Here is a 15168-nt window from a genome sequence, read left to right as displayed (position 1 = left end):
TTTTTTGGGGGGGGAGGAAATGTGGATTTTTTTTTTTTTAAAGTCTTTATTGGATTTGTTACAATATGGCTTCTGTTTTATGTTTTTGTTTTTTGGCTGTGAGTCATGTGGGATCTTAGCTCCCCAACCAGGATGGAACCCACAGCTCCTGCATGGGAAGGCGAAGTCTTAACCACTAGACCGCCAGGGAAGTCCCCTCCTTGCTTCTTTTAGCGTCTGATGACTCCAGGCATTACTTGACTTGTGGCAGCATAATTCCAATCACTGCCTCTATCTTTACGTATCTGTCTTCTCTGTGTGCATCTCCATGTGCCCTCTCCTCTTAACAGTCATTGGATTTAGGGCCCACCTGAATCCAGGATGACTTCATTTTTTACTGCTACCGTAATTGGTTTTTAAATGTGGGTTTGCAATTTTAAAGTATATAGAAATACATTTAAAAAAATATATTGCCCTTGTATCCTCTGGCCTTGCAAAATGTATTTGTTCTTGTAGCTTTTTTGGGTATTCTTCAGGAGTTTCTACAGAGACTCTCGTGTTGTCTGTGAATAAGGACAGCTTTGCTTTCTTTTCAATCTCTATGCCTTTTGTTTTCTTGCCTATTACCCTAGCACAATGTTGAACAGAAGTGGTGAAAGCTGACGTCTTTGCCTTGTTCTTGATCTTGGGAAGAAAGTATGTTGAACTTATCAAAGTCTATTTGGGCTCAATCCAGTACCCAGTCACACTTTACCCCTCACACCTTTTACTTTACACTTCGTACCTCTCACTTCATGTTGGGCATTTCCCATATTCACTTACCAATTCTTTATTGAATCCACTCTAGTGAGGCTTTCAGTTCTTCTACCCTCAGCACATCGCCTGGCTTCCTCCGTCTCATGCTAATTTATGCCTCAACTCAAAGCTTTCATGGAGCCTTTCCTGACCACCATTTTCCAAGTACTTTCTGTTTTAAGACCTGTGTATTCCCTTTATAGCATTAAGCATAATGTACTTATACACTTTTTTATTTTCTGTCTCCCCCACTAAAATGTTAGCTCCATGAGATCAAGCACCTTATTTATCTTGTTCACTGCTGTATCTCTGGAATCTAGAAACGTGGCCACGCGCAACTCAGAATGTACAGGCAGTAGCAGCTCCAGACGTGTACGAGAGCAACACACAGTCATTTGCTTGGCTCCACATCCCATGGGATGCTCTGCTTGTTTCATCTGCTATGTCCAGAAAAATGGCATATGCGGAACAAATATGACCATCACCATCCACGAGGAGTTCTTTGCTAGAGAACAGGGAGGTGCAAACTGGGCTCACACTCCAGAGGGCAAAATCAGTGGCAAAGGCCTACTGGGCTTTCAATGGACTGAGGTTCTAAGTGAGTATAGCAGAGATAACTAGAGATAACTAACTAGCTTAAGGTCTTTGATAAACCACTTTGAAAAAAATGGTCCTGCCAAACCTGGCTGTAAATACTTGTGGTTTGTAGAAACAGGTAGTTATGACTGACCTCTTAATAAACTACAAACTTTCACTTACTTAATAAAGATCAAATTCCTGGCTCTCTGTATCATCCCTTCTGAATATTCTGTGTAGATTTTACAAATTTAGATGCAATTTGGGGCCTGTTAAAAAAAAATTAAGGCAAGTCCTAATGAGAGCTCCCAAGGAATTCTGGAGGACTAATGTTAAAATACCTGATACTGTACACAAAGATGGGAATATAAATATCAGACAGCAACTACAGTCCCACTTTTGGTTTGCCTGTAGCACCTCAGGAGCTGCTTCGTCTATCACTCTCGTCTAGTATATAAGTCGAACAAAAATAGGCACACATTAACAGAAATGATCTCTCTCTTCCAAATCCTTCAGTGGCTCCCGACTCCTTTATATGGTATATTAAGCACTTCTGGACCTCTCCTCCTCCTTCACCACCCCTCTGCCCCTTACTAATTGTTTTAAAACATTAAGTCATGGCCTGTTGGTGGGGTTGTGAAATGAATTTCGTGGCTTGCCACCAGTATTTTCAAAGTGTGGATAATAAAGTAAATAATAATAAAGTAAAAAAAGAAAACGTGTGGGGCGCACAGCATCATTTTGTGGAATATAAGTTTCTGATATATGTCTCCATGTGTATCTGTGTGCACCAGCCACGCTGTTGGATTATATTTCTCTCTGTAGGTTATGATCCAAATGTTGGAAACCACTGCCCCAGGTGTGGCCTCACCAATCTTCCTGCCCTTTCCTGTCTGCTATTTCATAATTGCAGACCATTGCACACACAAAGTATTTCTCCTTCTGTGACTGGCCAGCGTTAACTTTTGTTTTTGAATCCATTCAAGCATCATTTCCAATGTGAAATCTCTTTTCCTTCCCAGGTTATCGGCAATTGGTTACACAAACCTTTTTCACAGTCTCAGTCTGTAAGCTTCAGAAAGGACTGCCTGTGCCTTATTCATGTTTTGGGTCTTCAGTGTTTACTACAGTCAACTATTAAGAGCTTACTAAGTACTTATTATGGAACTTTTAAGTTCAATAAGCTGCTACTGTTTTTAAACATCTGAAGCCTGAAAAGGAGTCTCTTAAAACAAGAATTTGAAACATATTCTGCTAAAACTTGCTATTGAATTAGACGTTACTTTACTCACTGCAATTACATTTATTTTACATTAAAGTAAAAAGAAAAATAGCTAGAATAGTAATTCATCTCCAAGAAAGCAGGTTAAAATTGCTGTTTTTATTATTTTTATTTGCTACCAACAGTTTTATTGTAAGAAGTACAAAAGGTATGACAAATACACAAACCATTTTCTCTTTTTGCTTCAATTTAGCTTGTGCATAAGTGAAAACAATGAACTGGACAATGACATTTCAACACCAATTCTTAAAAAACAATGAATTCCATTATCTGACAATAAACACCTAAATTTGCATCCTAGCACCCAGTAAGACATCCAGTTTCCAAAGGATTCTTGACCTATAACCCTCTGAATTTTCTGACATGTTACCTTTTCCATTGTCACAGTCACCACTGGTAGTTCTCCCTCTCCAAACAAGTCTTAAGAGTAAGGTGCATGCTAGAAGAGCTACCTCTGCCCTCAGAAACCCCAGGTCATCAAGCATCACTTACTTGAGCTAATTCGTAAAACTGATTGCTAGCAATGGGGTATTTAATGTAAGTTTTGATGGTCCTTGGATTACATATTTCACGTGACACAAATACCTACTTTTCTATTTTTCTCTTCAGGTGGGAAGAGCCTAGGTAAACTGACCTATATTTTCATCTACCTGTAAGTAAGGAAGCAAGATCACTCAGCTCAGGACCCTAGGAGGAGGATAACTTTACAGGTCAGCTTTCTTTTTTTTCCTTTTCTTTCTTTTTTTTTTTGGCCTCAGGAGGGCTTTCTACATGGATGGTCGCTAGAGTGAGACGGCTCTTCCCATTTTCCTCCTGTCTGCACACGAGGTCATTTTTCTTTGAGGGGTAAAAGATCCGGATATGTAGGAAGATCCCTGCTTTCAGAGAGCGGCATCACACCCACACTTGGGGAGAGCACAGGGTTTATGGACCCTGTGAGGAAGGATACCCAGGTGAACCTGACAGACCAGTGTGGTAACTCTCAATCTTGTGTACAGAGAAAAAAGCAGAAGCAATATCTAACACCAAGCCATCTGCCAGCATTCTTGTAAGACTGTGTTCCAGGCAGTCAATTTCCACACTGCTTCTTTGACCTGCTGAACCCAAAGCACCAAAACAGAGCATTCTGTAGCAATATAAGCAAACGGAATGAGAGTAATTTTGCACCTTTAAGGAACATGCACCCTTATAAGTCTGTACCCTGATATTAAAATAGCAGAATGAATTTCAAGTATGAAGAAATACAGTAAAAGTATAGCCTGTAGATGGATAGAAAACAGCAGCCTGGAATGTGGTTTATATTCTTGGTTTTTCTTTGCACCACAGCCAAAACAGAATGCTCTGTAGCACGACTTGGTTTAAAAATCAAGACATATACGAAGATGCTAGAGGGCATTTGTGATTGGTGTCTTGACCATGCACTGTGCTCAGCACCAGGAACCTTCTCTTCATGACTGTGGCCAGCCAGAGGTCAAGTAGGGGTGGTGGCCAAGCCTGGACAGGCATACCTGGGATGCCTAAAGCATCTCTCATCATGTCCCTGACCCCAAAGTACAGCAGAGGAGGATGGAGAGCAGCACGTGGACAGTCCAGGAAGGGGGCAGGGAGCACTTCAGAGGAAGGGAGGAAAGGATGCAGAGGCTGGCGGAGTATCAGTTATCCTGGGCTGGTTCACACAGCCTAGATTAGTATCTGACATGCACATGCACAATCTCTACATCTCCAGAACCGTGATTTCAAACACAGAAACCAACAAGTCGAATGTCCAAATTAAGATTTTCTTCTACTTTTAAAATATCTTCTACTATAAAAATAAGTAAAAAAAAAAAAGCAAAAATATAGCTCACTGGCTGTGACACCCTTGCTGAAATCTAGAATAAAGTTTTAACTAGGCCCTATAGGAATGCAGAAACATTAATACATTTTACAGTGAAAACGTGCTTTTACACATCTCAGAAATGATAAGCCTATAAAACCCTCTAGTTCTAATCTGCACTCTACGGGAACCGACATTGTGCTTTTCTTGCTACATACTGCTCTTCTCTACAACACACTTGCCATTTAACCTTCAGATCAAAACTTAAAATACCAGAAATGCAACAAGCTTTTGAGGTGTTGGGGATTGTTGTTAAAACCCCACTGTTGACTACTGTATACGCAATCCTTGTTTTACTTACCAGACTGGATTGCTTCTCTACAAAACCAAGTTGCTCGAAGCATGGAAACTTGGACTTCTCCACCTGGCATGTTCTGGAAGCCTCAAGGCACACGCTGACAGGTCTGCTTCTACAGAAACCTCTCACACTGCTCTCCTTTCAACAGTGCTACCTGTTCCCACTACAGGACACACCACCTACAAGGGTACTAGATGGTGTGGGGGAAGCTTCTTTTCCAGGCCAGATAAGAGGAGGCGCCACCCAGGCACCTGTCTCTGCCTGGCATCTATTCTGAGGGCCACCTGGCAGAGTTCCTAAATTAAGGCAGTATTTGATGCTTTGCTACCTGCAGTTTTAAGTTTTGCTGTATTTCACACTATAGTATATGCATACTTGACAAAAGAACAACTACAAAGTCCTTTGCTTTAATTCCTTTACATAATGATAAAACAGCTAGACATAAAAATACTATCTCTCTAGACTTAAATTCTACTAATCATATTAAAATGCATGCAGCTATTTGGGGGCTTAGTCTAATTTTAATTTTCTTAGTTCCATCAAGACCATGATAATGAGCATTTAATGCAAATCCTAATGTGGTCTGCCTTCTGTTGCACTTTCACAGGACTAGTGTGATTGAGAAATAAATAATATACATGAATAATAGAAATAATTTATGCAAATGCAGAACAACATGAAATAGAAATTTCCCACCTTGTTAAGTGCTGATCCTAGGAGTAGCTGATGCTACTGATTCCATGTACTAACTAGTATATTTATTACTGGTCATAGGAAAATAAATGAATACAAAGTAAGGAACTAAAATATTCCCGTATACATTTGTTGCAAACACAGTATCAAAATAAGAAAGATACATAATACACTTGGTGGGGGGGGTGTTCAAGAAGTGTATTACTGCTGGGATCTATTTTCATTATCCAGAGACTTCAAGGTCAAATTTGGAGTTGCTGGTGATCACAGAAATATTGCTAGCTAATACATATTATTGCATTTCATAAAACTTAAGATTAGAAACTTTCAAGTAAGGGTACGAAAGGTCTCTTCAGGACTGTAACCTAAGCACTTCAACGGATTTGGCTAGAAACCACAGGGAGTTAGAAATGATATAACTTGTGGCTTTATGCTTGCTGATTAGTGCTATAATCATAATTCTTTATAGCGTTATGTACAGTTATGTGTCCCCTTTAAGAAAACCTACATTTGACAGTCCAAACTCCTTAAATAGAGAAGGGGTTATTTGTTTGACAAAACAATTCACACAAAAGGTTCCTCTAAACAGGAAAGTCTCCCTCCCACATGAGATAATTTGCTCACATACCTTTAACTACTTGACGAAGAAAAAAAGAATAAGAAATTAGAAAGTAAAGAGTTAGGAGCTTTTGCCAACTGAGGATGAAGCAGAAAATAAACAAATTTTCCAAACAAAACTTTTCCAGGCATATCTTTTGCCATCATATATGTAGAATGATAGAAAATAAAAAAATAAAAAATCTTTCCTGTAATTATACATCTTCTCTTAAAAAAAAAAAATCTGAGCTTAGAGCTTGAGAGATGCCTGGTAGATAGCTTCATACAGAGCAGCATCTCTTTATACCCGAACTCTCGGAGAATTGTGTTGTACTTATTTACGCACAGATGACACCTGTTTGCTTCTAGGGATATTTTACTTCCTAAGATTGCAGAACAGATGCCTCTGAGACAGCAGCAGGGCACATGGACCTCGGACAGTATCCCGCCGGGTCTGTACATCATTTCAGGCACTAACAGGTGAGCGGCGGGCGGGTCCCAGCCAGCTCCGCCCACTGCCACTCTACTGCCAAAGGGGCGGGGCGACGGCGCAACGCACCCGGAAGGCTTTCGGTGGGAGGGAAATTTTGAACGCGCGCAGATAAGAGTTCAGACTGGCCCAACTGATAACAAACTCGAGGTTTGAATTCGGCCTTCCACTTAGGGGCTTAAACTGGAATCTAAATACTTCAGTGGGATTTTAAGCAGAGGAATGAGGCCGAAGATTTGACAGCCCCTAGTGTGTGCGGTATTTTGATTCAGTATGAATTACTGAGACTTGCCCGCTGGCTACTCCGGAGGAAAGTGAAGCAGGCACTAAGGAGTTTCTGCCACTCAGAAGGAATAAACTGCCTTCCGTTGGGTTGTGCTAAGGAAATTCTGAAAAAATAATATAATTTCCTTCCTCCTAAATTTCAGTGACACTGTTAAAGAAAATGACTTCTAAAATTAACTAAAATCATGTGGCAGATAATGGGTCTCTGAGCGGATCTGTGAATTAAAACAAAAGTGTATGAAAAAAGTGTATGTACATATATATTTATAATAAAGTTGCCAAAGAACTTCACAAGTGGAGAAATCAAACACTTATGTAGATATACTAAGTTATTAGCTCATATGCTTACTGAAAATTTTAAAAAATTACAATTTCTTGTGAATTTACACTTGTGACTATACAAGTGTAAAAATTACCAGGTCTTTTAGTATTTTAGGGCTCTGTTTCAGCATAGCAATTCTTTGAAAAAATAGTTTTGTCTATATAGAAACTGATGCGTTACTTAGTTTCTGCATCTGATTTTTTAAATTAGTATTTTTAAATTTAATCGTCTAACAGCCACCATGGTAGGGAATGTGAAAGCAGGTGACAGGGGATATGGGCATTTTGCCTAGGACCTCTGTAGGAGTTTTACACTCCTAACAAAACTATCCTCTTCACAGATGAGTGTTGCCTTTTGAGTAATAAGCATGTCCATCTTTGTAACTTTGCACCTAGAAAAGTGAGGTAATTAGTTACCTCAAAAAATGTTTCATGACCAAATGAATGACTAGGCTCTCTTTATACACTAAAATAATCAAAATAGGTGTATTATTCATCCTCAAGAACAATTTACTTGCAGACAATTGTTCAGAACTTAGCTAACAACTAAAATATCTGAGTTACAGAACACTGTGAAGATTATTAATCATCCTGAAAAACAAGCGCTAGGCAAGAGTTAAATGTGTGCAGAAAAATAAAGGTAGAAGCCTTGCTCAGATTCCACACCCCGCTTCAAAGTGCCACCTTGTGGAATATACTAGAATAAAACAAGAATGTTCATCCCTTAGGACAGTGTGAATTTTAAAACAGACATTTCAAAGAAAAACCGCCTCCCTTTCCTACCATATTAAGTTCAAATTGCTGTAGTAGTATTTAAACAGATGCTTGGAAAAAACCTGCATTTATTTTCAGGAGAGTCTTGTTTTCTTCTTCAAGGCCAGAGCACCAGTATCAAGGAAACATAAATATGTTGATGGAAGTCCATTCATTTATCTAAATTAACTCCCTGGGAATGCTAAGAAATAGAAAACATTTTGAAAAGCTGGTTTGCACTTCATTAAAAAAAACATACAACTAATCGCGAAAAACATGTAAAAATCAGACCCCTCCTCTTTCTCCATTTTTTGTTGTTAACAAAGGTCAGAAGATGGAAAAGGCCAAAGGAATATTTTTGGTTTATTTTCTGAAAAAGTACAAGTTAGAAATGCTTGAGATATAGGTATGTAACAAAACCAGGTTGAAAATTGCATTGATAAAAAATGAAAATGCTATTTTCTTATGCTTTTGAGGAAAACACCACTACTAATTATCTGAGGACTTACACTGCTTGACAGGTTTTTGGTAGCCTTGAGAAGTTTTTCCACTGTGGGGAAGGAACATGTAATTATCTTCCTAATCATACATCTGAATGTACTGAATGCACATGATGAATGGTTTGGGTTTCACAAGTTTTCAAAAATCCTGGTGACATAGGAAACACACCTTTAAAAAATTTATTTATTTTTTTACAACAAACATTTTTAGGCTTGCATAACAAGTGTAGCTTCACATGGCTGCTTCCTTCCATGAAATGAGGAAGGAATAGGGATGGTTTAGTATGATTAGCTCAACCTTTGAAATGGTAACTGTTTGGAGTGATTTTCCATAAAATTTGTTTTTGCCCATATCAAGTTCATAGTTGCCAGGTGACTTGAATATAAATTCTTGCAATACATGTTAATAAAATATATACCCTTCAAAATATACATAACTTTGAAACTATCCTTCTTTGAATACTTTCATTTTCTCCAGAATTTCCTCTATCCATTGCCTAGTGTCTCATGGTTTTTAAAGATTTAGAAATCACATCTTTATTTTTTATAAAGACATCATTTTGTCTTTATGCATTCTTTTGAATTCTATCAATATCTAGGAATTTATATTTCAATATTTTCTTTCCAAGAAACTGTACTAACACAGTTAAGTAATTACAGTGGCTTACTAACTTTCAGCATTATTCTTTCCTAGACCCACCTATGCAACACAGGCCTGTTTTTGGAAAATGTGAGACACTCTCATGTGCTTATCATAAAAATTACAGTAAAGTTGTCACTTAAAAAAAGAAGTAATTCTTTAGAGAGAAGAATTTTAATATGTTTATGATATTAGGAAGCTTACATGATTTAATTTCCATTAAGGAATGAGAATTACCATTACTGACTTTTATAGGTACCACTTTTAAGAGAAGCAGCTATAGTTAGTTAAAAACGTAATTTAAATACATAATTTAAGATTCAAAAGTTTGGTAATATTTAAGTTTTTTCCATCAGGATGGAGAGTATCACATTCTGGAGTCAGACCATAAGTTTCTCTATTAAAATGTACATGTTTGGGCTTCCCTGGTGGCGCAGTGGTTGAGAGTCCGCCTGCCGATGCAAAAGATACGGGTTCGTGCCCCGGTCCGGGAAGATCCCACATGCCGCAGAGCGGCTGGGCCCGTCAGCCATGGCCGCTGAGCCTGCGCGTCCGGAGCCTGTGCTCCGCAACGGGAGAGGCCACAACAGTGAGAGGCCCGCGTACCGAAACAAAAAACAAACAAAAAAAAAGGTACATGTTTTATTTAAGATATTAACATCCTGTGCATTACAAAATTTTCATTTTCACCTAAAACTAAAAGGCTGAGATTCTGGTCTTAGGTGAATATTTTGAACTATTTTTAGTATGTCACCTGGGGCAAAATGAAAATTCTGCCATTCAGAGTGTGTTTCCTGAGAGAAAATCATGAGAACACAGAGGGCAGAAATGGCCTGGAGCTTTCTTCGGAAACAGGTTCTTTGCTCCTTGAGTTCCCATCTACTTCAAAGGAGAGACAAAGTGGGAGGCTCCAACACACTGGGTTCTGACAAGCTCTCAGGGATTGTGTTTTTAAGGTTATAAGGTTAGGGCCTTACTAGCTTTGCCACGTGATAGCTTATGATGCCTAAATGGACTCTTTAAATGCAGGTTGTTACAACTCCACCCCAGCACAGCAGTTCCCAGAGCTTGGGCCACTAGAACTAAATATCATATAGAAACTATCAGGCATATTCTTGCCCCAGTCCTAGTAAGAAATTCAAATGTGAGTTCAAGTCTGTCATCCTGTTTCTTACTTGCTATAAGCTGCTTCAGTATAGCCCTGGGGCAATATGACCTTTTCAGCTAACCACTGCCTAGCTTTTAGCAAACATGTTTGAAACCGTATGTAGCAGAAGAGTAAGCTGTATTCAGTAAGCTTGTATTCTGCTCTGTGCTTCAAAGTGCCCTAATGGCAAAGGGTGCTTGTGTGGGATCTGGATTTCAGAAGTGGTGAGGCGGATGTAAAAGACATAAAATGAGAGTAATCACTCAAGTGCAACAACCACCCGGATGGAAGAGCTGGGGACAGACTCTTTAACAAGTTCAGAGAGGCTGAAAAGCCCTCTCCTTCTGCCTCTCAGAGGGGAATCTGGCAAGTATCTAATGTCAAAATGTTTGTGCTTTAAGTTTTCTTTATAAACACTACCAAGAAACAAATCAGGAGCATATGTTAGAAATAAAAGTTGAACTCTCTACATGTTTAAAATGCTGAAGAATGCTGAAAAATTCCAGTTTAGAACAGCTGCATTTTTCTTGAGTGAACTTATGAAAAACTTTTGCAAAAGCAAAAACCCAAGTTATGTTCACTCTAACCATGGATACTAACTGAAAAGCTCATGATGGATTAGTTCAGTGAGTTTTAAAATTCAATTTCTAGGCCCCTGGTCTTTGTGTTTTGACCCCCGATCGAAGGAAAGGCAGAACTCATTTATCCAGGGGGACTGCAAGTATGCTTGACCTGAATGCTCTGGATCCATTATATCTCAAGCATTTACAGAGATGACAAAACATAATCGATGTTGTCACAAGGAAGAAAGTATAAAACATTCTTATGGCCCATCTTCTCATCATATCTTGCTTTAGAAAAATTTTCCTGCTCTTGAAGTTACTGAATTAGAACAATGTTAAACTATATATATATATATAAAGATAGTTGTATACAATATTAAGCTGTGGAGAACTCAGAAAGGCCTGATTATGCATAAACATCATCTGGCACATTTTCTTCTGAGGGAAGCAATGTCCATTCTTTGAAAACCCTAACTCTAAACACAGCCTAACTGTTGCATGCTCGTAAAACATGAATCAGGAAGAGAAATTAGCTAAACTTACCAAAAGATACTTCATCTCTGTGTCTTCTGGTTACTAGAGCCGACTGAGCACTAACCACACAGAAGGCAGAGATGGTATGGAATATAAAGTACTGTAGAGAAAATGGCAAGAGGAAAAGTAAAGCTGTTCACAATGCCCAGGTCAGGCTGGCTCTGCAGAGAGCGGGCATGTGCATAAGGCACTAGAAACAAGCACAGCCTGGCGACGGAGAATAGGTAATTTTATAGAGTAAATATATATTTCTAAAAAATAGTTAAGGACATTCCCTCAGATACTACACTGACAATATATTCTATAAAGCTGTAAAACACTAAGTTACACTTTAAAGCAGTCTACTTGCTGGTGATTGAGAAGAACCAGTCTTCTACTCATTGCCTAGGTAACAACCGTGAATGCCAAATGCCAGGCAGGAAGATTGCAGTAGAGGGAGAACATATGGGACTCTGTTAGGATTGTGGAATTGGAGCCATAAGCCATAAATCTGAATCAAACTATTTATGAAAGGTTCATTGAAAGAAAGAAAGTAGGAGATGCATGAGAACAGCTTAAGCAATCTGTTATTAATTATGTAAGGGTAGTAATACATACTAGATGCGCTGGGGGATAGATAAGATGGATACTTTGCAAATGAGGCAGTGCACGGTAGAAAAAGTACAGTGTAATAGGCGGGGGAAAACTTAAATGCCATTCCTGTCTCTAGTCAGAGAGAACTATCCTCCAAACCCAAACAGGAAACAGTTTCTGACAAATTCCTAAAATCAAAACCAAAACAAAATAACAACAAAAACCACAAAGAAAATAAATTCCAAACCAGGAAATAAAGGTTTTCTCTATTATTTTTTGACAATTTTACCTAGTTGAGGTACACTCCCTAAATCTATAGCAAGTTAAGAAAAAGCTTATAGGTATTTTTCAAAAGAAACAATAAAGCACATTATACAGGTTAAAATTACAAGGAGTAAATGAGCTTTTTGAAAAGTAAATAGAATTTGTGCTTCAAAAAACAGGTTTCTTAAAAGATAGTGGAATTTTTTTTTTTCTTTTTGCTGTGTGTATAAAACTTCACCTAGATAGTGAACCTTTTACTATTAGCAAATTTACTGCTTTGGGCCAGAAAAGAAATGCTAAGGACATAGGCTCAACTTTAAATCTGAGAAGCCCATTTTGGTGAATCACCTTTAGTCAACAGACACCTGTTATTTAGCGGTCACTTTGAGCCTTTAAAATTCAATTATTCTTGTTGTTTACAGAAAGTAACACTTTTTAAGAGATCAAGAATCACACACACACACATGCACACGCACACACACTCACTCAAAAGTACCAAATCAGGCTCCAGCACCTGCAGAGAGATTACATCATAACTCAGCTGTGTCTGGATTGCTCACTTCACACTGGCAGCATTCAAGATCAGAAAAATGAAATGGCAGCACAATTGGTCAGCAGCTTCTCTTCTGGAATTTTTCCAGGTTCTTAAAACAAACAGACAAACAAACAAACGAATGAACATAAAGCTGCAATCACTCTTGCATTGATTTCAAAACAGTAAACGAGGCTGTTTCCTCAGAGAAGCAGAGCCCATCCAGAAGACGGCAGCTAGAAGGTCTCCAGCCAGTGATCCTCAGCAGCTCTGCAGGGCTTACTCAGGAGACCCATCAGCTACCAAGGAGGTTCTCTGGATGATCAGCTCAAGGCAGCTCAGGCTGTATTCATTTCTGAGCTGTTCTGGCTGGGCGGCAGGTGGGCATCCAGGTTTTCCTTGCACCTCTCCAGGTCGTGGAAGTATGGGTGAGACAGGGCACTGTAGGCCGATATTCTTTTGGCTGGATTAAATGTCAAGCACTTCTGTGATAGAGAAAAAATAACAGATTGACATAAAACATATCCATTTAAATAATGTGCTTACATAGTTATGCGTCTATTCACTGCCACACATAATTATGTATCTACTCACTGCCCCGTATTACATGTGTCTATAATGAGAATGAATATCTACTTCAAGGGACACTAAATACAATGTAGACAGTACTCATATATGTCTGCTCAGGAAAAGGCAACACCTTCTGGGTTGCCTGTGGACTGTTACCCACCCAGGATTTCTCTCCAACCCTATCATATTATTATTACAGCATGCATATAACTTTATTTAGGGTAGTGATTTTTCTGATGCTAGCAAACTTAGTGCTATAGTCGGAATCTTCACCCTAATTTTTTACCCTGATTTTATCAATGAGCAGGGAATGGAAGGGGGTTGCCTTGTTCAGGTGTAAAGGATAATTACTGAACCCAGGGCCAGTGGAGGAGGCAACAAGTAAGGGCTAAAGCCTAGACCCTAATTATCCTGATCCACTGCCCCAGGGCTGCGCCACCCAGAGAAAGAGATGCCTTCCTTCTAATTCAAGTCAAGGTGCCATATGGGCTAGCAGCAGCCCTACAAGGGGACCATCAGATTCAAGTCAAGTCACTAAACTCTATTCCAGGCGTTGACTCAAGTGCACGTAGAAGGTGAAAGGAGGGAAAGGTGAACTCTGGAGCAGCAATCTGCATTCCCAAGCTGTTGATACATAATCAGTCACAACGTTTCCCTAATTCAGTGCCATTTCCACTCCAACCCCAGGTAATCTCGCTCTTCAAATCCTCCTCCTCGGGTCTTCCCTGGTGGCGCAGTGGTTGAGAATCTGCCTGCCAATGCAGGGGACACGGGTTCGAGCCCTGGTCTGGGAGGATCCCACATGCCGCGGAGCAACTAGGCCCGTGAGCCACAACTACTGAGCCTGCGCGTCTGGAGCCTGTGCTCCGCAGCAAGAGAGGCCGCGACAGTGAGAGGCCCGTGCACCGCGATGAAGAGTGGCCCCCGCTTGCCACAACTAGAGAAAGCCCTCGCACAGAAACGAAGACGCAACACAGCAAAAATAAATAAATAAACTCCTACCCCCAACATCTTCTTTAAAAAAAAAAGTCCTCCTCCTCTCCTTCCACCAACTCCTCCAGCATGCCTAGCAGGTGGCAAGCACTAATGATGAGTAATGTCTCCCCCCACCCTCTGCCCCAGGAGCTCACATGTAGCAGAGAAGCTATACCAGCTTCTCCATCCTTGTGATGCAGTGTCTACTGAAGTGGGCTGGGGATCTGAAATTTCTCTTGATTTCAGTCCTCTATGTAATCTAGACTTAACGTTATCATGCTTACGTAGACCTCTTCCATTTAATCTGGGTTTCTGCGCTTAAGTATCTCACAGTCTTAGGTCCTGAGTGGATTAGGGGCTCCTCTAAAACTCTGCTGAATGCAACTGAGCTAGAAAAACACATACAAACAGAAAATTCTACATTTAACTTCAGGTGAACTGTTGGGTCCCCTGAAATCTTATTTATCCTGAGCTCCCTACCAGTCCGTGGACGCCAACCTGCGCATAGTGTCTTCTGAAAATCAAAGACCCAAACGACAAGCAGAGGAAGGAGATTGTTCGTAGAATGGTTCTACTGTCTCTAATAGCAATAAACATCTTGAGAAAAGCTTTACAAGGGCTGAATTCCCAAAGGACAGGAAAGCGGGGGCAAAATTCTTGAGCCTGAGTTTTCTCTTCCCAGAGTCCAAGAAGGAAAAAATTACATAGTGGCATTAGAAAAGGAAGCAGCCAGTTTAATTCCCAGGACATAGGAAAAAGAAAAAAGAAGTTGTGGAGATATGTCCAAGACAGAGAGACATGTCCCTAGAGGATTATCTGAGAGGAAGCCCTGTTCCCACACTATACGGATGGCTTAGGTCTGGGAAGAGGGTAGAGAAAAGGAGAAATCTTTAGCCTAAGGTGGGGTGTGTGTGAGAATCTCAAG

General features: G+C 39.8%; 1 protein-coding gene across 4 annotated transcripts in view; it reads right to left on the bottom strand.

Annotated features, from left to right (window-relative positions):
• Positions 1-3186: 3186 nt before the first annotated feature.
• Positions 3187-15168, bottom strand: part of CDK6 (cyclin dependent kinase 6) — a 233322-nt gene continuing 221340 nt past the window's right edge. For all 4 annotated transcript variants that reach the window (XM_029232925.1, XM_029232924.1, XM_029232927.1 and 1 more), the window contains one exon: positions 3187-13183. In XM_029232925.1, coding sequence (XP_029088758.1) covers positions 13037-13183 — 147 coding nt within the window. In that variant the 3' untranslated portion in view covers positions 3187-13036. The remainder of the gene's footprint in view (positions 13184-15168) is intronic.

This window comes from Monodon monoceros, unplaced genomic scaffold (genome assembly GCF_005190385.1).
Source record: "Monodon monoceros isolate NGI ecotype Baffin Bay Population unplaced genomic scaffold, NGI_Narwhal_1 Super_Scaffold_2, whole genome shotgun sequence".
NCBI lineage: Eukaryota > Metazoa > Chordata > Mammalia > Artiodactyla > Monodontidae > Monodon > Monodon monoceros.
Note: the sequence above shows the minus strand (reverse complement) of the source record. Positions and strands in the feature narration are given on the sequence as shown.